We start from the raw sequence: 27,423 nt of genomic DNA on the forward strand, positions 1-27,423 counted from the left end.
GTTCAAATCCCGGGCCAATTCGCGGCCAGACTGCGCCTGTTGCCGATTGGTCGCGGCCAGCCGGGCGCAACTAATCAGCGAAGCGTGGTTCAAATCCCGTGCCAATTTGCGGCCGGACTGCGCCTGTCGCTGATTGGTCGCGGGCAGCTGGCGAGACCAATCAGCGACATGCGCATTTCCGTTACAGACAGAATTAGACAATTATATAGTAGAAACCCGATGCATTAGAATCGGGCCGCCATCTAGTATTCATATAAACATTGGTGCTTACATTTATGTTTAACCAGTTGGACACACTGCCATTGTTTTTCTCCTGTCTTTATTTTAACCCCTTCCCGACCTTTGACGCCACGTAGGCGTCATGAAAGTCGGTGCCATTCCGACCCATGACGCCTATGCGGCGTCATGGAAAGATCGCGTCCCTGCAGATCGGGTGAAAGGGTTAACTCCCATTTCACCCGATCTGCAGGGACAGGGGGAGTGGTAGTTTAGCCCAGGGGGGGTGGCTTCACCCCCTCGTGGCTACGATCGCTCTGATTGGCTGTTGAAAGTGAAACTGCCAATCAGAGCGATTTGTAATATTTCACCCATTATAACGGGTGAAATATTACAATCCAGCCATGGCCGATGCTGAAATATCATCGGCCATGGCTGGAAATACTAGTGTGCCCCCACCCCACCCCTCCGATCGCCCCCCCACCCCCCCGATCTGGCCGGTACACTGCTCCGGCTCCCCTCCGTCCAGTGCTCCGCTCCCCCCCCGTGCTCGTGTCCGCTCCCCCCGTGCTCCAATCACCCCCCCGTGCTCCAATCACCCCCCCTGCACTCCGATCCACCCCCCCCGTGCTCCGTTCCACCCCCCCGTGCTCCATTCCAGCCCCCCGTGCTCCGTTCCACGCCCCCCGCGCTCCGTTCCACCCCTCCCGCGCTCCGATTCCCCCCCCGTGGTCCCCCCCCACCCTATCATACTTACCGATCCAGCCGTGGTCCCGTCCATCTTCTCCCGGGCGCCGCCATCTTCCAAAATGGCGGGCGCATGCGCAGTGCGCCCGCCGAATCTGCCGGCCGGCAGATTCGTTCCAAAGTGCATTTTGATCACTGAGATATAATCTATCTCAGTGATCAAAATAAAAAAAATAATAAATGACCCCCCCCCTTTGTCACCCCCATAGGTAGGGACAATAAAAAAATAAAGAAATTTTTTTTTTTCCACTAATGTTAGAATAGGGTTAGGGTTAGGGGTAGGGTTAGGGGTAGGGTTAGGGTTAGGGTTAGGGCTAGGGGTAGGGTTAGGGGTAGGGTTAGGGTTAGGGTTAGGGTTAGGGGTAGGGTTAGGGCTAGGGTTAGGGTTAGGAATGTGCACACGTATTCTGGTCCTCTGCGGATTTTTCCGCTGCGGATTTGATAAATCCGCAGTGCTAAACCGCTGCGGATTTATGGCGGATTTACCGCGTTTTTTTCTGCGCATTTCACTGCGGTTTTACAATTGCGATTTTCTATTGGAGCAGTTGTAAAACCGCTGCGGAATCCGCACAAAGAAGTGACATGCTGCGGAATGTAAACCGCTGCGTTTCCGTGCAGTTTTTCCGCAGCATGTGTACAGCGATTTTTGTTTCCCATAGGTTCACATTGAACTGTACACTCATGGGAAACTGCTGCGGATCCGCAGCGTGTGCACATACCTTTAGAATTAGGCTATGTGCACACGGTGCGGATTTGGCTGCGGATCCGCAGCAGTGTTCCATCAGGTTTACAGTACCATGTAAACATATGAAAAACCAAATCCGCTGTGCCCATGGTGCGGAAAATACCGCGCGGGAACGCTGCGTTGTATTTTCCGCAGCATGTCAATTCTTTGTGCGGATTCCGCAGCGTTTTACACCTGTTCCTCAATAGGAATCCGCAGGTGAAATCCGCACAAAAAACACTGGAAATCCGCGGAAAATCCGCAGGTAAAACACAGTGCCTTTTACCCGCAGATTTTTCAAAAATGGTGCGGAAATATCTCACACGAATCCGCAACGTGGGCACATAGCCTTAGGGTTAGGGTTGGAATTAGGGTTGTGGTTAGGGTTAGGGGTGTGTTGGGGTTAGGGGTGTGTTGGGGTTAGGGTTGTGATTAGGATTATGGCTACAGTTGGGATTAGGGTTAGGGGTGTGTTGGGGTTAGTGTTGGAGTTAGAATTGAGGGGTTACCACTGTTTAGGCACATCAGGGGTCTCCAAACGCAACATGGCGCCACCATTGATTCCAGCCAATCTCGTATTCAAAAAGTCAAATGGTGCTCCCTCACTTCCGAGCCCTGACGTGTGCCCAAACAGTGGTTTACCCCCACATATGGGGTACCAGCATACTCAGGACAAACTGCGCAACAATTACTGGGGTCCAATTTCTCCTGTTACCCTTGTGAATCTAAAAAAATGCTTGCTAAAACATAATTTTTGAGGAAAGAAAAATGATTTTTTATTTTCACGGCTCTGCGTTGTAAACGTCTGTGAAGCACTTGGGGGTTCAAAGTGCTCACCACATATCTAGATAAGTTCCTTGGGGGGTCTAGTTTCTAAAATGGGGTCACTTGTGGGGGGTCTCTACTGTTTAGGCACACCAGGGGTTCTGCAAACGCAACGTGACACCCGCAGACCATTCCATCAAAGTCTGCATTTCAAAAGTCACTACTTCCCTTCTGAGCCCCGACGTGTGCCCAAACAGTGGTTTACCCCCACATATGGGGTATCAGCGTACTCAGGAGAAACTGGACAACAACTTTTGGGGTCCAATTTCTCCTGTAACCCTTGGGAAAATAAAAAATTCTGGGCTAAATAATTATTTTTGAGGAAAGAAAACGTATTTATTATTTTCACGGCTCTGCATTATAAACTTCTATGAAGCACTTGGGGGTTCAAAGTGCTCACCACACATCTAGATAAGTTCCTTTGGGGGTCTAGTTTCCAAAATGGGGTCACTTGTGGGGGGTTTCTACTGTTAAGCCACATCAGGGGCTCTGCAAACGCAACGTGACGCCCACAGAGCATTCCATCAAAGTCTGCATTTCAAAACGTCACTACTTCACTTCCGAGCCCCGGCATGTGCCCAAACAGTGATTTACCCCCACATATGGGGTATCAGCGTACTCAGGAGAAACTGGACAACAACTTTTGGGGTCAAATTTCTCCTGTTACCCTTGGGAAAATAAAAAATTGCAGGCTAAAAGATCATTTTTGAGAAAATATTTTTTTTTTTTATTTTCATGGCTCTGCGTTATAAACTTCTGTGAAGCACTTGGGGGTTCAAAGTCCTCACCACACATCTAGATTAGTTCCTTTGGGGGTCTAGTTTCCAAAATGGTGTCATTTCTGGGGGATCTCCAATGTTTAAGCACACAGGGGCTCTCCAAATGTGACATGGTGTCCGCTAATGATTGGAGCTAATTTTCCATTTAAAAAGCCAAATGGCGTGCCATCCCTTCCGAGCCCTGCCGTGCGCCCAAACAGTGGTTTACCCCCACATATGGGGTATCAGCGTACTCAGGACAAACTGGACAACAATATTTGGGGTCCAATTTCTCCCATTATCCTTGGCAAAATAGGAAATTCCAGGCTAAAAAATCATTTTTGAGGAAAGAAAAATTATTTATTTTCATGGCTCTGCGTTATAAACTTCTGTGAAGCACCTGGGGGTTTAAAGTGCTCAATATGCATCTAGATAAGTTCCTTGGGGGGTCTAGTTTCCAAAATGGGGTCACTTGTGGGGGAGCTCCAATGTTTAGGCACACAGGGGCTCTCCAAACGCGACATGGTGTCCGCTAACAATTGGAGCTAATTTTCCATTCAAAAAGTCAAATGGCGCGCCTTCCCTTCCGAGCCCTGCCGTGTGCCCAAACAGTGGTTTACCCCCACATATGAGGTATCGGCGTACTCGGGAGAAATTGCCCAACAAATTTTATGATCCATTTTATCCTACTGCCCATGTGAAAATGAAAAAATTGAGGCGAAAAGAATTTTTTTGTGAAAAAAAAGTACTTTTTCATTTTTACAGATCAATTTGTGAAGCACCTGAGGGTTTAAAGTGCTCACTAGGCATCTAAATAAGTTCCTTGGGGGGTCTAGTTTCCAAAATGGGGTCACTTGTGGGGGAGCGCCAATGTTTAGGCACACAGGAGCTATCCAAACGCGACATGGTGTCCGCTAACGATGGAAATAATTTTTCATTCAAAAAGTCAAATGGCGCTCCTTCCCTTCCGAGCCTTACCATGTGCCCAAACAGTGGTTTACCCCCACATGTGAGGTATTGGTGTACTCAGGAGAAATTGCCCAACACATTTTAGGATCCATTTTATCCTGTTGCCCATGTGAAAATGAAAAAATTGAGGCTAAAAGAATTTTTTTGTGAAAAAAAAGTACTTTTTCATTTTTACGGATCAATTTGTGAAGCACCTGGGGGTTCAAAGTGCTCACTATGCATCTAGATAAGTTCCTTGGGGCGTCTAGTTTCCAAAATGGGGTCATTTGTGGGGGAGCTCCAATTTTTAGGCACACGGGGGCTCTCCAAACGTGACATGGTGTCCGCTAAAGAGTGGAGCCAATTTTTGATTCAAAAAGTCAAATGGCGCTCCTTCCCTTCCAAGCCCTGCCGTGCGCCCAAACAGTGGTTTACCCCCACATATGAGGTATCAGCGTACTCAGGACAAATTGGACAACAACTTTCGTGGTTCAGTTTCTCCTTTTACCATTGGGAAAATAAAAAAATTGTTGCTAAAAGATAATTTTTGTGACTAAAAAGTTAAATGTTCATTTTTTCCTTCCATGTTGCTTCTGCTGCTGTGAAGCACCTGAAGGGTTAATAAACTTCTTGAATGTGGTTTTGAGTACCTTGAGGGGTGCAGTTTTTAGAATGGTGTCACTTTTGGGTATTTTCAGCCATATAGACCCCTCAAACTGACTTCAAATGTGAGGTGGTCCCTAAAAAAAATGGTTTTGTAAATTTCGTTGTAAAAATGACAAATCGCTGGTCAAATTTTAACCCTTATAACTTCCTAACAAAAAAAAATTTTGTTTCCAAAATTGTGCTGATGTAAAGTAAACATGTGGGAAATGTTATTTATTAACTATTTTGTGTCACATATCTCTCTGGTTTAACAGAATAAAAATTCAAAATGTGAAAATTGCGAAATTTTCAAAATTTTCGCCAAATTTCCGTGTTTATCACAAATAAATGCAGAATTTATTGACCTAAATTTACCACTAACATGAAGCCCAATATGTCACGAAAAAACAATCTCAGAACCGCTAGGATCCGTTGAAGCGTTCCTGAGTTATTACCTCATAAAGGGACACTGGTCAGAATTGCAAAAAACGGCAAGGTCTTTAAGGTCAAAATAGGCTGGGTCATGAAGGGGTTAAGAGTCAAAACTTTATTAGTCATCTATCGCTGTATGACAGCTTGTTTTCTACAGGATGACTTATAGTTTTCAAAGACACCATTTATTTTACCATATGATAAACTTTAAAACGGGGAAAATTTTTATTCTCTCACTTACACTGTCCTCCATGTTGTTCTCTCCTTCACAGACTGTCCTCCATGTTATTCCCTCCCTCAGACTGTCCTCCACGTTATTCTCTCCCTCACAGACTGTCCTCCACGTTATTTTCTCCCTCACAGACTGTGCTCCATGTTATTCTCTCCCTCACACACTGTCCTCCATGTTATTCTTTCCCTCACACACTGTCCTTCATGTTATTTTCTCCCTCACACATTGTCCTCCATGTTATTCTCTCCCTCACAGACTGTCATCCATGTTATTCTCTCTCACAGACTGTCCTTCATGTTATTCTCGTTCTAGTATATGTATGTAGTTTATTTATGAACGCTTATTGGTCGAGGCCGGCCGGGAACGACCAATCAGCGACGCGAGATTTCGGTTACAGACAAACAGGCCCTTAGACAAATATATATATATAGATTGCTCTCAACACATTCGACTATGTAATGAATAAAGATTTGCAAGTGAAATATGTCATTCAGTGATAAGTAGGATGTGGTATTTTAGTGTTCCCTTTATTTTTTTGAGCAGTGTGTGTGTGTATCTATCTATCTATCTATCAATTACATATACAGTTAGGTCCATATATATTTGGACAGAGACAACATTTTTCTAATTTTGGTTATAGACATTACCACAATGAATTTTAAACAAAACAATTCAGATGCAGTTGAAGTTCAGACTTTCAGCTTTCATTTGAGGGTATCCACATTAAAATTGGATGAAGGGTTTAGGAGTTTCAGCTCCTTAACATGTGCAACCCTGTTTTTAAAGGGACCAAAAGTAATTGGACAGATTCAATAATTTTAAATAAAATGTTCATTTCTAGTACTTGGTTGAAAACCCTTTGTTGGCAATGATTGCCTGAAGTCTTGAACTCATGGACATCACCAGATGCTGTGTTTCCTCCTTTTTGATGCTCTGCCAGGCCTTCACTGCGGTGGTTTTCAGTTGCTGTTTGTTTGTGGGCCTTTCTGTCTGAAGTTTAGTCTTTAACAAGTGAAATGCATGCTCAATTGAATTGAGATCAGGTGACTGACTTGGCCATTCAAGAATATTCCACTTCTTTGCTTTAATAAACTCCTGGGTTGCTTTGGCTTTATGTTTTGGGTCATTGTCCATCTGTAGTATGAAACGACGACTTATCAGTTTGGCTGCATTTGGCTGAATCTGAGCACACAGTATGGCTCTGAATACCTCAGAATTCATTCGGCTGCTTCTTTCCTGTGTCACATCATCAATAAACACTAGTGACCCAGTGCCACTGGCAGCCATGCATGCCCAAGCCATCACACTGCCTCCGCCATGTTTTACAGATGATGTGGTATGCTTTGGATCATGAGCTGTACCATGCCTTAGCCATACTTTTCTCTTTCCATCATTCTGGTAGAGGTTGATCTTGGTTTCATCTGTCCAAAGAATGTTCTTCCAGAACTGTGCTGGCTTTTTTAGATGTTTTTAGCAAAGTCCAGTCTAGCCTTTTTATTCTTGATGCTTATGAGTGGCTTGCACCATGCAGTGAACCCTCTGTATTTACTTTCATGCAGTCTTCTCTCTATGGTAGATTTGGATATTGATACGCCGACCTCCTGGAGAGTGTTGTTCACTTCGTTGGCTGTTGTGAAAGGGTTTCTCTTCACCATGGAGATTATTCTGCGATCATCCACCACTGTTGTCTTCCGTGGGCGACCAGGTCTTTTTGCATTGATGAGTTCACCAGTGCTTTCTTTCTTTCTCAGGATGTACCAAACTGTAGATTTTGCCACTAGCAATATTGTAGCAATTTCTCAGATGGTTTTTTTCTGTTTTCGCAGCTTAAGGATGCCTTGTTTCACCTGCATGGAGAGCTCCTTTGACCGCATGTTTACTTCTCAGCAAAACCTTCTAAATGCAAGCACCACACCTCAAATCAACTCCTGGCCTTTTATCTGCTTAATTGAGAATGACATAACGAAGGGATTGCCCACACCTGTCCATGAAATAGCCTTGGAGTCAATTGTCCAATTACTTTTGGTCCCTTTAAAAACAGGGTGGCACATGTTAAGGAGCTGAAACTCCTAAACCCTTCATCCAATTTTAATGTGGATACCCTCAAATGAAAGCTGAAAGTCTGAACTTCAACTGCATCTGAATTGTTTTGTTTAAAATTCATTGTGGTAATGTCTATAACCAAAATTAGAAAAATGTTGTATCTGTCCAAATATATATGGACCTAACTGTATACACTACCATTCAAAAGTTTAGGGTCACCCAGACAATTTTGTGTTTTCCATGAAAACTCATACTTTTATTAATCAAATGAGGTGCCAAATGAATTGAAAATCTAGTCCAGACATTGACAAGGTTCAAAAAAAAGATTTTTGTTTGAAATCGTAATTTTCTCCTTCAAACTTTGCTTTCGTCAATGAATGCTCCCTTGGCAGCAATTACAGCATTGCAGACCTTTGGCATTCTAGCAATTAATTTGCTGAGGTAATCTGGAGAAATTTCACCCCATGCTTCCAGAAGCCCCTCCCACAAGTTGGTTTGGCTTGATGGGTACTTTTTGCGTACCATACGGTCAAGCTGCTCCCACATCAGCTCAATGGGGTTGAGATCTGGTGACTGCGCTGGCCACTCCATTACAGATAGAATACCAGCTGTCTGCTTCTTCCCTAAATAGTTCTTGCATAATTTGGAGGTGTGCTTTGGGTCATTGTCTCGTTATAGGATGAAATTGGCTCCAATCAAGCATTGTCCACAGGGTATGGCATGGAGTTGCAAAATGAAGTGATAGCCTTCCTTTTTGAAAATCCCTTTTACCTTGTACAAATCTCCCACTTTACCAGTACCAAAGCAACCCCAGACCATCACATTACCTCCACCATGCTTGACTGATGGTGTCAGGCACTCTTCCAGCATCTTTTCAGTTGTTCTGCGACTCACAAATGTTTTTCTGTGTGATCTAAACACCTCAAACTTTGATTCGTCGGTCCATAACACATCTTCTTCTGTCCAATGTCTGTGTTCTTTTGCCCATAATAATTGTTTCCTTTTATTAGCCAATCTCAGATATGGCTTTTTCTATGCCACTGTGCCCTGAATGCCAGCATCACAAAGTCACCTCTTCACTGTAGACGTTGACACTGGCGTTTTGCGTGAACTATTTAATGAAACTGTCAGTTGAGGACCTGTGAGGCATCAGATGCTCCAAAGACACATTTTCCATCATATAATGCTGCACATGGCTCCATAAGACGCTCCATACAGACATTTTCCCCATATGCTGTTGCTGCGATTAAAAAAAATAAAAAAATCACATACTCACCTCTCGTCGCTCAGGCCCCCAGCACTTGCTATACTCACCTTTCCCGTTCCACCGCTGTGTCTTCCCCGTCCTCTGCACTGACTGTTCAGAGGGTGGCGCGCACTAATCGTGATGACCTGAGCGTCACTGCAGAAGACGCGGAAAAGGGTGCCAACGGTGGAACCGGGAGCAGGTGAATATCGCGCACTGCCCCCACCATGCTCGCCTGCTCCTGGCACAGTCCCTGCACATCTGTTCCCCGGCAGCTTCTTCCTGTAGTGAGCGGTCACATGGTACCTCTCATTACAGTAATGAATATGCGGCTCCACCCCTATGGGACTGGACTCGGGTCCATATTCATTACTGTAATGGGCGCCAGGAGCAGGTGAGTATTATTACATAGCTCGACTCCTCCTCCCCTGCCGACCCCTGGGTATGACTCGAGTATAAGCCGACAGGGTTACTTTCAGCCCAAAAAAAGTGGGCTGAAAATCTCGGCTTATACTCGACTATATACGGTATCTACCTATACTATGTGTTGACATTTATTTTATCTATTCTATTTTAAAGGGAATCTGTCACCCCAAAATTGGCCTATAAACTAAGGCCACCAGCATCAGGGGCTTATCTACAGCATTCTGTAATGTTGTTGATAAGCTCCCGATGAATCCTGAAAGATGAGAAAAACAGGTTATATTATACTCACCCAGGGGCGGTCCCGATGCGGTCCGGCACGATGGGCGTCACGGGCCGGGTCCAGTGCCTCTTCATACGATGTCGTCCTCTTGTCTTCTTTCTGCGGCTCCTGCGCAGGCATACTTTTGTCTGTTGAGGGCAAAGTACTGCAGTGCTTAGGCGCCGGGAAAGGTCAGAGAGGCCCAGCAGAAGACAAGAAGAGGACATCATATGAAGATGGGAGGCGCTGGACCCGGACCGCGATGCCCATCGGACCGGACCGCCCCTGGGTGAGTATAATGTAACCTGTTCTTTTTATCTTTCAGGATACATCGGGTGCTTATCTACAGCATTACAGATTTTACATTACACCGCACTGAATTGCCGGCTTTTCTAAGGGACACCGATGCGTATTTCTCGCAAGTCACACTGATGGTCCGTCTGGTGTGCAAGTTTTTCCTCGCACCCATAGACTTTCATTTGCGAGTCTCGACCATACCATGGCCCAAGGACAGAAAAAGCAAGACTCAAAATAAGGCTATGTTCACATTCCCAGTAATCATCAGTTGGAACGGATCCAGCAGCAATCCATTAAAAAAATATTGTGCAGATAATAATCTTTATTTTTCTATAGCGCTAATATTTTCCGCAGCGCTTTACAGTTCACACACATTATCATCGCTGTCCCCAATGGGGCTCACAATCTAAATTCCCGATCAGTATGTATTTGGAATGTGGGAGGAAACCGGAGAACCCGGAGGAAATCCACGCAAACACGGGGAGAACATACAAACTCCTTGCAGATGTTGTCCTTGGTGGGATTTGAAACCAGGACTCCAGCGCTGCAAGGCTGCTGTGCTAACCACTGAGCCACCGTGCTGCCCTACCAGCTTAAAAAAAAAATGATTTCAACTGGATCCATTTTTTTTTTTTTTTTAACAATTAAGTCTATTGAAAGCAGACTAGTTATACAGTCTGGCCCCTGTGCACCAAAATCTCAGCAGAAAACTTCATGTGGTGATTATACAGGAACAACAAAGCGGATTTCTTCAAAGATATCAATGTGATTTACCGTGCTATTACAGCCATGACTTTACTTGCTGACAGGTTCTCTTTAAAGGGTTTTTTCACCCCAAACCAATATTTCAGCTAGTTATTCAAATAAGTCCAACCATCTACCTCTAATGGTACTTCCTTACTACATACAAACAACCACAAGATGGCAGTCAAATTACTGTCACCTTAAAGAAGCCAACCATTAATAAAAACTTGAATAAATTTTATTTAAAGAAACAAAAATGAAGACAATACACATACATTTTAAAAGCTACTTCCATTTTTCCGGGTCCTACCCCTTGGGAAAGCCATGAGAAGCACACAATTATAAATCAACAATAAAGTGCATATATCATAAACAAAGAGACTCAGCCTCTCAAACAACACATAGACTATATATAAGGTGCTATCAGCCTCCCCTTTCTAATGCCAGTGTCTCATGTTTTTGAAGCAGCCCTTAGTACCATTATATCATATCTTGCCACCATTAACTGGCCATATTCCGGATCACAATGTAAGGTACATAAGATTATACAAATGACATTACCTAAGACAGATCTTTCTGTTGTGTGCCTCCTCTCCTGGCTTTTCCCAGCGCCCCGACGCGCGTTTCGCCCTTGCTTCTCTCGGGGGCGCCCGCGCGTCGGGGCACTGGGAAAAGCCAGGAGAGGAGGCACACAACAGAAAGATTTGTCTTAGGTAATGGCATTTGTATAATCTTATGTACCTTACATTGTGATCCGGAATATGGCCAGTTAATGGTGGCAAGCTATGATATAATGGTACTAAGGGCTGCTTCAAAAACATGAGACACTGGCATTAGAAAGGGGAGGCTGATAGCACCTTATATATAGTCTATGTGTTGTTTGAGAGGCTGAGTCTCTTTGTTTATGATATATGCACTTTATTGTTGATTTATAATTGTGTGCTTCTGATGGCTTTCCCAAGGGGTAGGTCCCGGAAAAATGGAAGTGGCTTTTAAAATGTATGTGTATTGTCTTCATTTTTGTTTCTTTAAATAAAATTTATTCAAGTTTTTATTAATGGTTGGCTTCTTTAAGGTGACAGTAATTTGACTGCCATCTTGTGGTTGTCAATATTTCAGCTAGCAGTACATGTGTCTCTTGGCAGGAAAAACACTTGTCAGGACAATTGCTTTGATATTGCTGCAGTTTTTATGAGATTTTCTTCCGTTCTTTAAAATGGGTGAAAAATGCTGAAAGAATAAATATTGGAGACATGAAACTGCTTCAAATATGCAAGTTAAAAAAAAAAAGCTGCTTTTCCATGATATTTCACACATCTTATTCACTTTTCTGGTGCTATCAAACATAACAGTTTTTGGATCATGGAGCTGTTTATCACAAATATGCCCATCAGTCCAGTTGAAAGAAATTAACATTTTCCTGGAGGTAAATTTGTATTCGACATTACGTCAATTCAGTTTTATCTGTTAATGATAAAGTGCAGCTTACAGCAATTTTTATTAAAAAAAAGTGACATATGCCCAAATCAGCCATAACCCACAAGCGCACAAAAATATTTCACATTCACCACGCATCGGGTGGGCCGATGTGCTCTCAAGTGCCAGGGCTGAGTTACATTTCCAGTCCGGCCCTGTCGGCAACACAGGTGCAAAATACCTCATCTATTATGTATATTTTTTTTGCACTTTATTTTTAAGGATGCAGCTTGAGTACCTGAGCATTTTAGTGCTCGCTCATCACTAATCTTCAGGGCAAACACCCTGATACAAAGATTAACCCTCGAGACACCGCTGTCAATCGTGACGACGGTATACAGAAGGTTAACAGAATGAGGGGTGCTCTCTCTTTAATATCATAGGTAACCTGCAATCGAGGGGTACCGAATGTTTCCAGGACAACCTGAGCCCACATAAAGACTTTGGCGTTTGCCAGCTACGTTAGCTTGTTAGACTCTGCAAAACTGACAGGTCTCATGCACTGCTGGTTCCCGAACAACGGTGTTGAAGGCAAAAAGGAGATTTTTGTGTACTCACCGTAAAATCTCTTTCTCTTAGCCTCTAATTGGGGGACACAGGACCATGGGTGTTATGCTGCTGTCTACTTGGAGGCGACACTATGCATAATCTGAAAAAGATTAACCATGGCTCCTCCTCTGCAGTATACACCCCTGGATGGCGTCAGCCTTCTCCAGTTTTGTGCAAAAGCATTAGGAGGAACGTAACATGTATAACATAACCATGCCTATAAGAAGGCAGCTATGTACGAGCTCAAGAAAACAATATGAGAACTCAACAGTAACAACGGCCCAGAAAGGGCAACAGGGTGGGAGCTGTCTCCCCCAATTAGTGGCTAAGAGAGAGATTTTACGGTGAGTACACAAAAATATCCTTTACTCTGTCGCCTCATTGGGGGACACAGGACCATGGGACATCCCAAAGCAGTCCCTGGGTGGGAAGCAATGGACGAATATTGTGTAGATAGGCCCCTACACTTGGGGCACCACCGCCTGCAGAACGCATCTACCCAGGCTCGCGTCCGCTGAGGACTGGGTATGAACTCTGTAGTGTTTAGTAAACGTGTGTAGGCTAGTCCAAGTGGCCTCCTTACACACTTGTGCCGAAGCCTGGTGCTACCGGCTGGAAGAGGAGAGTTCTTAAGGTGGTAGGACTCTTATGGTGGATTTGATCCACCTGGCAAGGGTAGCTTTGGAAGCTGGCAGACCCTTGCAGCTGCCTTCCGGAAGAAGGAAAAGAGAATCAGACCTCCGGAAGGACGCAGTCCTAGACACATATATACGCTATGCCCTGACAAGGTCAAGCGTATGCAGAGCCTTCTCCACTCTATGAACCCGAACCGGAGAAAGGGAAGGCAGAGAAATTTCCTCATTGAGGTGGAAGCTGGACACAATCTTCGGAAGGAAGGATGGGACCGTACGGAGGACTACCTTGTACTGGTGAAAAACCAGAAAGGGCCATCTGCAGGAGAGTTGTCAGATCAGATACCCTGCGTAACGAGGTGATTGTCACCAGGAAAAAAAACACCTTCTGGGATAGAAGGCGGAGCGGGACCTCCTTAAGGGGTTTGAAGGGTGGTTCCTGCAATGCTGTCAGGACCAGGTGTAGGTCCCACATTTCTAGTGGTCGTCTGTAGGGGGGAACCAATCGGGAATACCCCCTGAAGGAATGTCCTTACTTGCGGCTTGGTAGCAATGCGCCTTTGAAAAAGCACTGAGAGGGCTGACACCAGGCTCTTAAGCAAGCCCAGGGACAGCCTGGCCTCAAGACCCGATTGGAGAAATCCAGGTAGTTTGGGGAGGGAATGGGGTCTGGCTGCGAGATTTGCACCAGGTAAAGAGAACTTTCCAGGTATGGTAATAAATCTTGGCAGAGGCTGGCTTCCGTGCCCTGATCATGATCCTAATTACGTCTGTCGAGAGCCCTGCCTGGGTTAGAACCCAGGTTTCAAGGGCCACGCCATCAAATTGAGAGCCCCGGAGTTCTGGTGGTAGAATGGGCCTTGTGATAGAAAGATCCGGGCGGTTGGGGAGGCGCCAGGGGGCGTCTGCTGAAAGTTGTACGACGTCGGTGTACCATGTACGTCTGGGCCAGACCGGTGCAATTAGGATGGTTGGAACTCCCTCTTGCTTGATCTTCATTACCACTCTGGATATCAGGGGGAGAGGTGGAAAAATGTACAGAAGCTGGAACTGGGTCCAGTCCTGAACCAGAGCGTCTGCTCCGAGCGACCGTGTGTCCTGGCCATGAAGTTGGAGACCTTGGCATTGAAGTGGGATGCCATTAGGTCCATATCCGGGGTCCCCCAGCGATGGCAGATCTGGCAAAAAATTTCGGGATGGAGAGACCACTCTCCCGAGTCTATTCCTTGTCGTCTGAGGAAGACTGTTTCCCAGTTGTCCACACCCAGAATGTGGACCGCCGAGAGAACCAAGCCTGTGTCCTCCGCCCAGTGGATGATGTGTGACACTTCTTGCATCGCCAGGGTACTGTGGGTCCCCCCTTGGTGATTCACATATGCCAAAGCCATGGCATTGTCCGATTGTATTCTGATGTGAGAGGCTGCCAGTAAGTAATGGAAGGCCCTCAATGCCAGGAGGATGGCACGAATTTCCAGGATGTTGATGGGCATGGTCGCTTCCACTGGGGACCACTTGCCCTGTGGTGTAGGTGCACCGCACCCCAACCCGTCAGGCTCGCATCGGTGGTCAGAACCTTTCATTGACCTGTGAGAAAAGATTTCCCCTTTTCTAGCGAGGTTGGCTTGAGCCACCAGTGCAGGGACCTCCTGGTTGACAATGTTAGCAGGAATTCCCTGTCGAGAGAAAAAGGATTCCTGTCCCAGGTCTTGAGAATGGCTAGTTGAAGAGGCCTGAGGTGAAACTGGGCAAATGGGACCGCTTCTATTGCTGCCCCCATCCTGCCGAGGACTCTCGTGGCAAACCGGAGATCGAGGGGGTTTGCGGAGGAGGGTGTGAACTCCTAGGCGGAGAGCCAGTGCCTTGTCCTTGGGAAGGAGCACTAGACCCCTGGAGGTGTTGAATAGCATTCCCAGGAAGGTCAGAGACTGACTCTGGGTTGGTGATGACCTTTGTAGGTTGACTAACCAGTCCATGCAACTCAGTGTCGGTTGTGATTGAGACGCTGAGCTCGCAGTCCTTGAAGGTGGGAGCCTTGATGATTAGATCGTCCAGGTATGGAATGACTACTATGCCTCTGGAGTGCAGGACGTCCATGGTGGCTGACATGACCTTGGTAAACACTCTGGGAGCCGTGGCGAGTCCGAACGGGAGAGCCACGAACTGGTAGTGATCCTGGTCGATTGCGAACCTGAGAAAACTCTGATGAGCAGTTGCAATCGGTATATGCAGGTATGTGTCGTATGTCTATGAAGCCGAGATATTCTCCATTCTCCATGGACGCAATGATGGACTGAAGGGACTCCATGCGGAAGTGATGAACCCGTACATATTTGTTGAGTTGTTTTAGGTCCAGTATGGGCCGTACGCTGCCTCCTTTCTTGGGGACTACGAATAGATTGGAGTAGAACCCTCAGAAGCGCCCAGCCACGGGAACCGATAGAAGAAGTAAGGAAACCGCTTGGTGGAAGGCACGAGCCTTGGCTGGCGGTCTTGGGGGAACAGAAGAAAAATTGGTTCGGTGGGTTGGAATTGAACTCTATCTTGTATCCGGAAGACACTAGTTCCCTGACCCACCTGTCTTCTAGAATAGGCATCCAGACTTGCTAAAAGAGCAAAAGTCGTCCGCCTACGGGTGGGATGTCTCCCGGAGTCCGTGAGTCATGAGGAGAAAGTCTGAGGTTTTCCTCATTTGGGGTTTGACTGGCCTGCTTTTGACTGCCAGGTCTTGTCTGACCTTTGCGTCGACCGTGAGTTGTCCCTGCGTGGGGAACAGTTATGATTTTGTGCTGGACACGAGATGGACCAGCCCGAAGAATTCCGAAAGGATCGAAATCGGGTTTGGTTACGCTTCTTGTAAGTGCATTTAGGTTTCAGTTGAGAGAGAGGTACTCTTACCCCCGGTAGCGTTGGGTATCATTGTGTCCAACTTTTCATTGAAAAGTCGCCCACTGAAGTACGGGAGGTGCGTGAGGGACTTCTGTGAGGCTGCGTCCACTTTCCATTCTCGCAGCCAGAGGATACGCCGAATCATGATGGCGTTTGATGTTATCCCCGCTACACCCCTTGCTGAATCCAGAGCTGCATGAAGCATGTAATCTGCTACAACTGCTATTTGAACCGCTTGGTCCGACAGCTCAGGAGTGGATGCTTGGAGGCCAGCTTGTAAATTTTTGGCCCAAGCCAGGATGACCTTGGCAGCCCAAACTGAAGCGAACGCGGGAGCCAGGGAGGCCCCTGCCGCCTCGAAAATTGAACGAGCCATGCGTTCTACCTGCTGGTCTGCTGCGTCCCTGAGGGTTGAGCTATCTGGCAGTGAAAGGAGGGTCTTTGCTGCTAGTCTAGAGACTAGGGGGGTCCACTTCAGGTGGATCTGTCCATTCCTTGGTGTCCTTCTGTGGGAAAGGGTACCTTGCCTCCAGATATTTGCAATTAGAAAATTTTTCCTCAGGCTGTGAGAGCTGCTTTTTAAGGATCGCCTTAAACTCTGGGTGGTTAGAGAAAACCTTAGGCGACTTCAGAGCTCCTTCAAAGGAAATCTTGTGTTCTGGGGCCTCTGGTGGCAGATCAGAAATGTCCAGCACCCGATTGATGGAAGAGATTATGTCCTCAACTAGCGCTGTATTGCTAGGGGGAATTGGGATCAGGGACCCCTCTGTTTCCTTGTCTGAGTCAGATGCCTTCCAAATCCTGTGTATCACTGAGGCGTCCCCTGCTGGGTGAGCTGGGGCGGAGGCCTTCTCTGGTCGGGGATTGTGGAGATCTGCATTGTCTGCCCCTGGAAGGGGACGGTCTAGATGACCTGGAACTAGGTTGTCTCTCCCTAGAAGGAGATGACCGTGTGCTATGGGATGACGCAGATGGACTTGACCTATGGGCCGGCTTGCGTCTTGACCTAGACGTGGATGTGCCAGGGTTGTCCTGTTCCTGAGTCAAGCTCTCCCTTTGCTGGGTAACAGTCATAGCCAAGGCATGACTCTGCAGAGCCTGAAGCAATGTGGAGGTTTGGTTATCTATAGACTGCGTCATAGATTGCGACCTCTGAGTGACCCATTCTGGCGTGGCATTAGACATTGCATTGGCTTCTTGGGGCTCTGACGCAGTAGTCTGGATGCAGTCCGGGCAGTGCGGGTATGTGCTGCCACTGGGGAGAGCGGTCCTGCAGGCTGTGCAGAATGCATAATAGCAGTCCTGCCTGGTTCTCTTGGACCTGGAGCCCGGCATAGTGCACAGAGTGCAGAAGGGCTGTCTATGCAGAGGACCCTTAGGGATGGCAATGCAGAGGAACCTATAGGGGAGCCTTATAGGGAATATGGATTCACAGCCGAGTAAAACACCCAGCTGTGATCTTACCCCACCAGTTTGCTCCTAGGTCCAGCGCCGAAGATCCATTCCTGTGCCCCCCCGGAGACTGGCTGGCCTGGTCCTGCTGACTGGGAGGTGCAGGGTTAATCCCTGCAGCAGAAATCGCCACCGAGAAGAGGAAGGGGGCGGAGAGCTGAATAAGGCGGCAGAGCTGTGTAAAAACACACCCTTTGTGTTTCGATCCGCTCCCTCTATGACACTGTAGAGTGTCATGCTTGTCATCCGGGGGGTGGAGAGGAGGTGGCGGCTTCAGCTAGGCCGAAGCCGCGGCCTAAATTAGATGCCTGATGCCCAGAAAGGCTCCAGGTCGGTGCGGAAGTCCGGGAGGAGGTCGGATCTGAACCGACCACCCAGATATAAAGGCAGGATAGCGGTGGGGCTATAAGCGGAAGGGGGGCCCGGTGAGGGGTCCCCCTGAGGCAGTATAGAGCTGGTACTGCCGCAGAGACAGCGGCGCAGGGAGCCCTGTGTCTCTATTGTGCCATGCCTGCCCTCCCCCCGGCCCCGACAGGAGCCCGAAGCTGGGCTGGGGTCCCTGGATGCAGGCGCAGTGTGCTGGCCCATTGCTGGGAGCTGCAGAGTGCTGCCTGTACAGGCCCTACCTGAGGTGTCTCAACCTAATGCCCCCAAAGGGAGATTAGGGAGGGTGTTGATGTCACCATCAGGGGGGTTTATCCTCGTCTCGACCTCAACCCAGCAACCAAAAGGGATTGGGGAAGGAGGGGGGGGGGGTCTCGACTTCGAACCAGCACCTGAGGGACTGGGGAAGGAGCGACATGGGGAATAGCCATCTCGACTTCAACCGGGCACCCCGTAATAGGGGGCCAAGGAAGGAGCCATGCCAGGAGTCTGGCAGGAGACCCACTTTTCTTCAACTGTAATCCCATCTAGGTTTGCCTCCTATGCGACACTAAGCAAAAACTGGAGAAGGCCGACGCCGTCCAGGGGTGTATACTGCAGAGGAGCCATGGTTAATCTTTTTCAGCTTATGCATAGTGTCGCCTCCTAGTGGACAGCAGCATAACACCCATGGTCCTGTGTCCCCCAATGAGGCGACAGAGTAAGTAGTCTAAACCTTGGAGTTAGTGCTGCTGAATGAGGCGCTCCTCCTAATAGGACAAACTTGCTGAACACTCCGTCTTTATTACATTCTGCTCCCTACGTGAAGTACACTGAAGATTTTCTACTTTTAACTCTTCATCAATCACTAACATCCCATGAGGCAACAAAGGATAGAAGCACCACGCATACAGCTCACAGACATTGTAGTTTGCCCAGTCTCATAGCTGTAACTTACCTGTTTGTCTATTATTTTTCTCTTCCAACACCACAATCAGCAGTGTGGATCTGTTAGATGTAAGCATACTGGTTTACACTGCTGTTGTTATACCACATTCCCTGCATCACATATTTGTAAAGTGAATTCCTATAAATGACCCATAGAGTAAATGGCTCTCCTAACCAGAATATATATAACCTACAAACACAGGACAACTTAACCAATGTCAAATATTTCATCTTAACTAATTACATAATTGAATAAAATGCACAATTAAAAGAAAAAAAAAAGATCAGACACAAAGAAGTGAGTCAACGTGTGTGGACCATGAAAGACGTAGCCTGGCACACGTTTCATGTGTTGCTCCTTCCGAGTCCGAAGCAACAAGCGAAAAGTGCATCAGGGGTACTCCATTCAGGTTCCACACAGCTTGAGATATTCTTTTCATCTGTGCCTTTCTGTCATGTATCTATAGGTTAGTCTGTTATGCTGCACATGATTTGCTTTGCGCACAGCTTTAGTGTGTGTGTATGGAACATTGCACGGTTTTCTCATTCGAAATATGGAGAAATGTATATAATTTAACTGCTTTACAAAAAATAAAAAATGAACATTGGGCTGTTCTAAAAACAAACAAACAAAAAACAACCAGTGTCTGCATTTGTCTTTACAAACTCAGAATATGTTTTTTTATGTAGTATATACCCAGTTTTTTTTTTTTTAGAATCGCTTCACATCTATGTTGCATAGAGTCAACCAATTTCTGTCAACTGTTAGGCTAGGGTCACATTGCGTTAGTGCAATCCGTTTAACGCTAGCGGATTGCGCTAACGCAATGTTTTCTATGGGGCTGCGGTCGGGGTCGCGGTAGGCGCGCCAGGAATCACCGGCGCGTCGCTAGCGCGTGCCGAACATGGCACGCGCTAGTGAAGCGCGTTCCCAATTGCCTTCAATGGGCGCGTTAACGGACGCGTTGCACGGCGTTAATTTCGCCGTGCAACGCTGTCCGTTAAACGCGGTCCCATAACGCAATGGGAACCCAGCCTTACTCCAGCACAGGTTCTTGGACTACATCCCACAATTTCTTGGCATTTGTTGGCTTTGCTTCAGAAACAGCATTTTTAATGTAACCCCATAAGTGTTCTATCGGATTAAAGTCCGGGGATTGGGCTGGCCACGCCATAACCTTGATTCTGTTGGACTGGAACCAAGATTTTGCTCATTTAATGGTGTGTTTAGGGTCATCGTTTTGTTGAAACACCCATTTAATGGGCATATCCTCATCAGCTTAAGGCAAAATGGCCTCGTCAAGTATTTTAAAATGTGCAAACTGTTCCATGATCACCGGTATGCGGTAAATAGGTCTGGCACCATAGTAAGAGAAACATGCCCATATCATGATGCTTGCACCACCATGCTTCACTGTCTGAGTGTACTGTGGCTTGAATGCAGAGTTTGGGGGTCGTCTGACTGTCTGCGGCCCTTGGACCCAAAATTAATTTTACTTTATTGAGTCCACAAAATGTTTCTCCATTTCTCTTTAGGCCAGTTGATGTGTTCTTTGGCCATCTGTACCCGCTTCAGTACGCCTTTTTTTTTTTTTAAACAGTGGGACTTTGCGGGGACTTCTTCCTAAGAGATTACCTTCACACAGGCATCTTCTAACTGTCACAGTACTCACAGGTAACTTGACACTATCAAGCAAGATGGCTAACCGCACTTTCACAAGCCGGAGCGCACGTCCAGGTCCAGGGAACCCACTAGGACCATCGAAAACTCGAAGAAAAGAAGTGACAGCGCTCCATCCGGGTGTAGTCCAAATCAGCAAGTTTATTTCAAGCCATAAAAGCAGCAGACAGGCTGTCTGCTGCTTTTATGGCTTGAAATAAACTTGCTGATTTGGACTACACCCGGATGGAGCGCTGTCACTTCTTTTCTTCGAGGTAACTTGACACTGTGATCATCCTGGAGCTGATCATTGGCTGAGCCTTTGCCCTTCTTGGCTGATCTTCCTTCGATTCGAATGGTAGTCTTCCATTTTTTTCCACGTCTCTCTGGTTTGGCTTTCCATTTTAAAGCATTGGAGATCATTTTAGCTGAACAGCCCATCATTGTCTGCTCTTCTTTATAAGTTTTACGCTCTCCAATCTACTTTTTAATCAAAGTATGCTGTTCTTCTGAACAATGTCTCAAACTACCCATACTTCTCAGGCTTTCAAGGAGAAATGCATGTATACATCCTGGCTTCACCCTTAAATAAGGGCCACCTGATTCAGACCTGTTTCTTCACACAATTATTGACCTCACTAATTGAACCCCACACTGCTATTATTTTGCACCGCCCTTTCAATTAATTATTCTAATACACAGACGCAAAAACATGCAGATCATGAATGCTGAGTCTGTTGGTTTTCTTAGAATCTAATTCACCAACTGGTAAATTGTTTGACATGTGGTAATAGAATTTATTCCAAAACCAGTGATTCATCTGTTTTTTTTCTCCAATACAGCACTCTGAGGCATGTTATAGTTATATACTCCCATTAATGGGTAATACCTCCTAGTAAAACCCAGTCCACTGATATACAGTACATAGTATACATTTGGCTTAGTATGTATTTTGTTACCTTAAGTGCTGTTTTTTATTCTGGGCAAAGGATATACTTAGATTATATGTGCATAAACCTATATCTGTCAGGTGATATCTATATATTTTGTTACACCTATATGGAAATAGAATATACTAATGCATATACTTAGAACATACTCATATTTAGAAAGGAGTATTTGTAACACATTATAGGGATCTCTGTGTTCCTCCTCTTTTTGACTGACGTGCTCGGTTTTTCTTGATTTTATTGTGCATGTTTATTCAATATGTAATTATTAAAGATTAAATATTTTACATTGGCTACGTACTCCTTTTTTTGGTAGGTTATACATATTTGTAAAGTGTTTATATTAGTTTTATCTGATGTGGGTATCTGTTGGGATAAAGGGGGCAGTTTGCAAGTAAGGAATGACATTCTCAAAGCAGGAAAGAACCTTTAGTGGCAACCTGACAGCTGATACATGATGCCCAATCCACGGCTGCACGTATCTATGCACGGCTGTATGATGTCAGTCAGGCTTGTTGGACTGAAACGCTGCAGCATTTAAGAGGAAAACATTGTTTAATATCTGACTGGGGACCGAGCCACATGGGAGACTAGTTGGTCAGAGATGTCCCTGGGGACGAATTCTGGAGTGACAGGTCTCCCGCTGCTTACAGGGCGTCCGGCTGGGAGAAGCCACTGGGGACCGACTTGTCCGACTAGTCTCACATGTGGCTCTGTCCTTGGCAAGCTATTAAAGAATGTTTTTATAATTTCAGAGACTGACATACTGTATATGGCTGTAAACATACAGCCAATACCTGATACATGCTGCCAGTTTCCCTTTAGGTTCATACCGGAGCACAACTGTTGAGAAATCTGTATGTAGTAATAATTAGTACTACAAAGTACAAACACAAATTATCTTTATTACTCAATACAAAAAAATATAAACGTTTACAAGACCAAATAAGTTTATCTAGTAACGTTAGGGTTGATTTTCATAACCCAAAGGATCAAGCTGCAAGTCCAACAACATTAGAGATGATTCTCTTAGTTTCTGCAGGAGTTTCTTGAGTTCTGGCTTGGAGAACACCTGGAGACACATAGAAAAGATATATAAACACCCATATAAATAATCTTGACTACAGAATGGTGCAAATACATTACAAAATACCGTAATGTATTCAGACTTATTAAATATGAAAAGTAGATCTGTAAGTGTCAGACTCTAGAAGTTCTGTACATATTAACACATAGTTCATAATGGAAAACTTACCTTATACAGCTTCTGAGTTTCAGATGAGATTACATCAGCCAGGCGGAGGCATTCTTGGTATTGTTCAGTATTATGCAGCACTGTGTGCAGCAAGAAACACATCATGGGCAAACAAAGACTCCGTAGCAGATACATCTGGTGTTTACGCTCAGGATCTTCTTCAGCATCCTAGGTTGCATTATAACATATTATTATACGCAATCAAGCAGATTTTTTTTTTAAATCAATGCTCATACGCCCTGTTGTGTAATAAGTATCCGTAAACTTTAATATACTATACAGTTGTGTGAAAACAAGTTTGCCCCTTTCTGATTTAATATTCTTTTGCATGTTTGTCACACTTAAATGATTCAGATCATGTATTTGCGATAATCCTCACTGTGGTTTACTGGAGTCCCAAAGCTTTAGAAATGGCTCATTTGTACCAGAATTTCTTTGGATCGCGGCATGATGTCTAACTTTTGAGGATCTTTTGATCTACTTCACTTTGTCAGGCAGATCCTAGTTAAGTGATTTCTTGATTGAGAACAGGTGTGGCAGTAATCAAGCCTGGGTGTGGCTAGGGAATTTGAACTCGGCTTCCCAAAGATGTGATAAACCACAGCTAATTTATGTTTTTTTTTTTTTTGGGGGGGGGGGGGGGGGGAAGAATGCAATCACTTTCTCGCGCAGTATTTTTTTTTACCCTTAGTAATAAAGACCTTCATTTAAAAACTGCATGTTGTGTTTACTTGTGTTATCTTTGACTAATATTTAAATTTGTTTGTTGATCTGAAACATTTAAGTGTGACAAACATGCAAAAGAAAAGGAAATCACGAAGGGGGCAAACATTTTTTCACACAACTGTGTATCTATTCTTTAGATTCCCTATCGTGTGGTCAAAGCACTGATCATTTATCAGACTTTTCTAGGGTTACCTAGGTCATATTTCCTGCGGGGTTATTCTAATTATTCTTACATACTACAGGGTTATTCTAATGATAAGTGGGTAAAATTGCAATATGCTTGTAAAGAAAATATATAAATTTGCAATTTACTTATTAAAAGTGCTTGCGAAGCTTCAGCGCCCCTCTGATGCTGCAGAGGGAAAGCCAATCAGAAGCAAATACTCTTCACCCGACCAGATGAATCCCAGGAACACAAAGCTATCCTATTACTCAGTTTTCCCAACAGCTAATTTTCATATGCTATTTTATTCCTAAATATTACCATATGTTTCTGACCATAAGACGCACTTTTTTTCCTCCAAATTTGGGAGGAAAGTGTGGGTGCGTCTTATGGTATGGATGTAGCATGTGGGGAGGGGGGCAGCAGTGAGTGGGATTGCACTGTTATCCCACTTCAGGATGTCCCTGCTGCCTGGAATCAGTGCTGGGGAAACCATGTGGTCCCGATGATTAAGTGCAGTGAATATTCATTAGCTACTCCCCGCCCACCTATCAGCTGAGCAGTGAGCCAGGAGAGGCAAATGAATAATGCACTTAAGCAGGGACACACATGGCTTCCCCAGCGCTGATTCCTGCAGCAGCTGGGGAGATCCGTGTGTCCGGGGGAGAGGCAGCAGCAGGGTCGGGGGGAGAGGAGATCGCTGTACCTTCCTGGGCTGGAGCGGAATGCTGTGCAGTGTGCACAAGGAGGACCTGTGATGTCAGAAGTGGGCGGGCTGGAGCATCACAAGGCAGCACAGAGCCCTCCCTCTTCTTGACATCATCACAGGTCCTTCAGACTCCAACACTAGAATCTGCTGGCGTCCATTACCTGTGCTGTGGAAAGTCAACAAGAGAGAGGGCTCTGTGTGCAGTCACGGGATGCTTTTACCTCACCACAGTGTGGATGGCTGCCACAATTAAGAGGTTAGTCTTTCCAAAACACAATAAAGCACTCTGCCACTTCTTTAGTGAACTATAACTCCCAGCAGGTCATAGGATCTGCAGGACATGCTGGAAGTTATAGTTCTCCCATTGGATTTTAAAGCAGCACTCCAGTGTTATTTTGCAGTGCTGGAGTGGTGCTTTAAATATAAGCCCTGTGCCCCCATTCTTATACTCACCCTCCAGCATCTTCATATAGTACTGTACAGACACCACACTGGTCCCACAGCTTCCAACATAATAACATACTATTATATGTGGTGTTATTATATATAATAGTATGTTATTAAATGTTTTACCACATTTTTTTGCTTCAAATATTTTTTTTCCCTATTTTCCACCTCTAAAACCTGGGTGCGCCTTATAGTCTGTAAAATACGGGTAGATATGCTCATACTGTGTTCAAGACAGCTGACTCACATCTCTTACATCCACCATCCAGCCTCCATCAATAAACAGCAAAACATTGTAAATTTTTTCTTTAACATCCAGTGTTAACACATCCAGATGATTCTTCCAAGTACTATACTCCATCTAGAAAACAAAAATATAAAAAGGTCTAGATTATAAGGATGTTCAATCTGTACTGTGAATATGCATTTACCACGTTCATCCTGTGTCTCCCCTACAGGACACATTTCACCTAAAAAATTCTTGCCTCATACTTCTTTTCCTTGTGCTCATAAGCCACTTTCTCTGTGAAGGAAGCATGTTCAGCTAGTCCTGGTTTCTGAGGTGGAGAATTCATATGCTTGAACCACTCATTGAATGCTTCATGTGCCTCCTGTAGATAACAAACATGGTTAGGCAAAGTACCTAATGCGCCCAGCAGTGAATTGATAGTGCCTGCCTGATTCCCTGAAAAAAGGGGTTAAAAGAGGTGCCTCCGACATGGCCAATTATTGGAAAACCAAAAAAGAAACCCTTATAAAAAATTACTCTTATTTGTATTGTTAAATTACCCTTAGCAAGCTGAAAATAATAATAAGGACATCCGAGGGTCATACAGAAGTATAAAGTCAGGTGAGTATCATGAGAAGATAAATCAAAAATACAAAGAAATTTCTAAGGGATTCAACACGGCGCCCCGGCTCAGCATCAGCAGTTCCTAACTGACCCTCGCTAGACCTCACGAAACAAGTCACCATCAACACCTAAATAAAGTGCTTACAATTGTAGATCATGACAACAAAATTCCACATACAAATAAATATGGGAGGGCAAGAAGAGATTAAAAAAAAATTGTAAAAAATAAAAGTGTTATTAGTTTAATATTAAAAACATAATATATAAAAAAGCAAAAGCAGAAATGCAGTTAGGGAACGCCGAGCAGTTGGTGAGGGACAAGGAGGATATCACATAAGGATTAGAGTGAATAACTAACTGGGATAAATAGAAGTACAGTGACTCCCCTTAAACAGATAACAGACCACAATATATGAATATATACAAATGGTATAACTACAAGTGGTAGTTATACTTGAACATAATCTAGTAACACCGCCAGCTTCTTCCGGGGGTGTAGGCCAGGTATACATGGCCGCCTCATCCCCATCCTGGCAGGCATAGTCCTCCTCATCTCTATCCTGGTATGCATTGCCCCCCCTCATCTCTATCCTGGTATGCATGGCCCCCCATCACAAAAACATTAAAGAAAACAAACCATCTTACTACCGTCCATGCGCTCCCTCACAAAGTCCTGTTCCGATGCAAGCAGCTGATTTATGCTTGTAAGCAACGCATGGCAGTAATGTCATGCGTTGCCTACAAGCAGAGGACAGCTGCCAGAATACTCAATGCTCCCCACGCCTGGGACACTGGGCGTGTGGAGCAGTGAATATTCACTGATTTTTATTAGTGGGCACAGTATTAGCTGCAGTTGCCGGGCGTTCACGTGTGCCCACTACTAAAAAGAATGAATATTCACTGCTCTCCACTCCCATAGGCATGGAGAGACGTGATTCATTCTCTTTAATAGCGGGCACACGTAATCATCCAGCAGCTGCAGGAGTCGGCTGCTGCTGCTCCTGTGTCCGCTATTAAAGATCAATGAATATTCACTGCTCTCCACTCCCAAGGGCATAAAGAAGTGAATATTCATTTCTCTTTAGCAGTGGGCACAGGAGTTAGCCACAGCAGCCAGCTCCTGCCTCCTGAGACTCGCTGCTCCACCACTGCCGCTCCCCCACCTCCCCATCCACAAATAGAGCAGGTACATCTGGACTATAAGATGCACCCCCGGAGTATAAAGTGCGTCTTATAGTCCAAAAAATATGGTAACTAAGCCAGATATGATCTAGAATTGTAAGCACTTAATTTGGGTGTTGGTGGTGGCTTGTTTAGGAAGGTCCGGTGAGGGTCAGTTAAAGATAGCCAACACTTAGCAGGGGTGCAGTGTCAAGTCCCTAGGGTGCTAACCTCTGCTTTCAAGAAAGTGACTAAGGGTAAGACACTATCTAGTCCCTTAGAAATTTCTTTGCATTTTTGATTTATTATCTCATGATACTCACCTGACTTCATACTTCTGTATGGCCCTTGGATGTTCTGATTATTATTATTGGGTCCTTAATGGCATTTTAATACTACAAATAAAAGTTATTTTTTATAAGGGTTTCTTTTTTTTTGGTTTTCTGCTTGATAGATCCCCTCAATATATTGCTTAGGTTTTGTGTTAGATGGACAATTATCATCAAGACACAAACGCTTTTCAAATTGAATTGCCAAGTCTTTTTAATGGGACAAGAACACAGTCAACCACGATTTTGAGTGTCTCTGACCTGCTATTCTTTGTATTATGCTGCTTGCAAGTACTTTCCATTTCAGGAAAGCATCCACTCT

At 45.2% G+C, this 27,423-nt stretch overlaps 1 protein-coding gene across 1 annotated transcript in view; it reads right to left on the reverse strand.

Moving 5' to 3' along the window:
- Nucleotides 1-22,343: 22,343 nt before the first annotated feature.
- NUP107 (nucleoporin 107) overlaps nucleotides 22,344-27,423 on the reverse strand; it is a 113,381-nt gene continuing 108,301 nt past the window's right edge. The window contains exons 25-28 of the mRNA XM_069764639.1: nucleotides 25,244-25,369; nucleotides 25,006-25,119; nucleotides 22,714-22,881; nucleotides 22,344-22,530 (exon numbers count right to left, since the gene is read on the reverse strand). Coding sequence (XP_069620740.1) covers nucleotides 22,423-22,530; nucleotides 22,714-22,881; nucleotides 25,006-25,119; nucleotides 25,244-25,369 — 516 coding nt within the window. The 3' untranslated portion in view covers nucleotides 22,344-22,422. The remainder of the gene's footprint in view (nucleotides 22,531-22,713; nucleotides 22,882-25,005; nucleotides 25,120-25,243; nucleotides 25,370-27,423) is intronic.

Source organism: Ranitomeya imitator, chromosome 4 (genome assembly GCF_032444005.1).
Source record: "Ranitomeya imitator isolate aRanImi1 chromosome 4, aRanImi1.pri, whole genome shotgun sequence".
Lineage (NCBI taxonomy): Eukaryota > Metazoa > Chordata > Amphibia > Anura > Dendrobatidae > Ranitomeya > Ranitomeya imitator.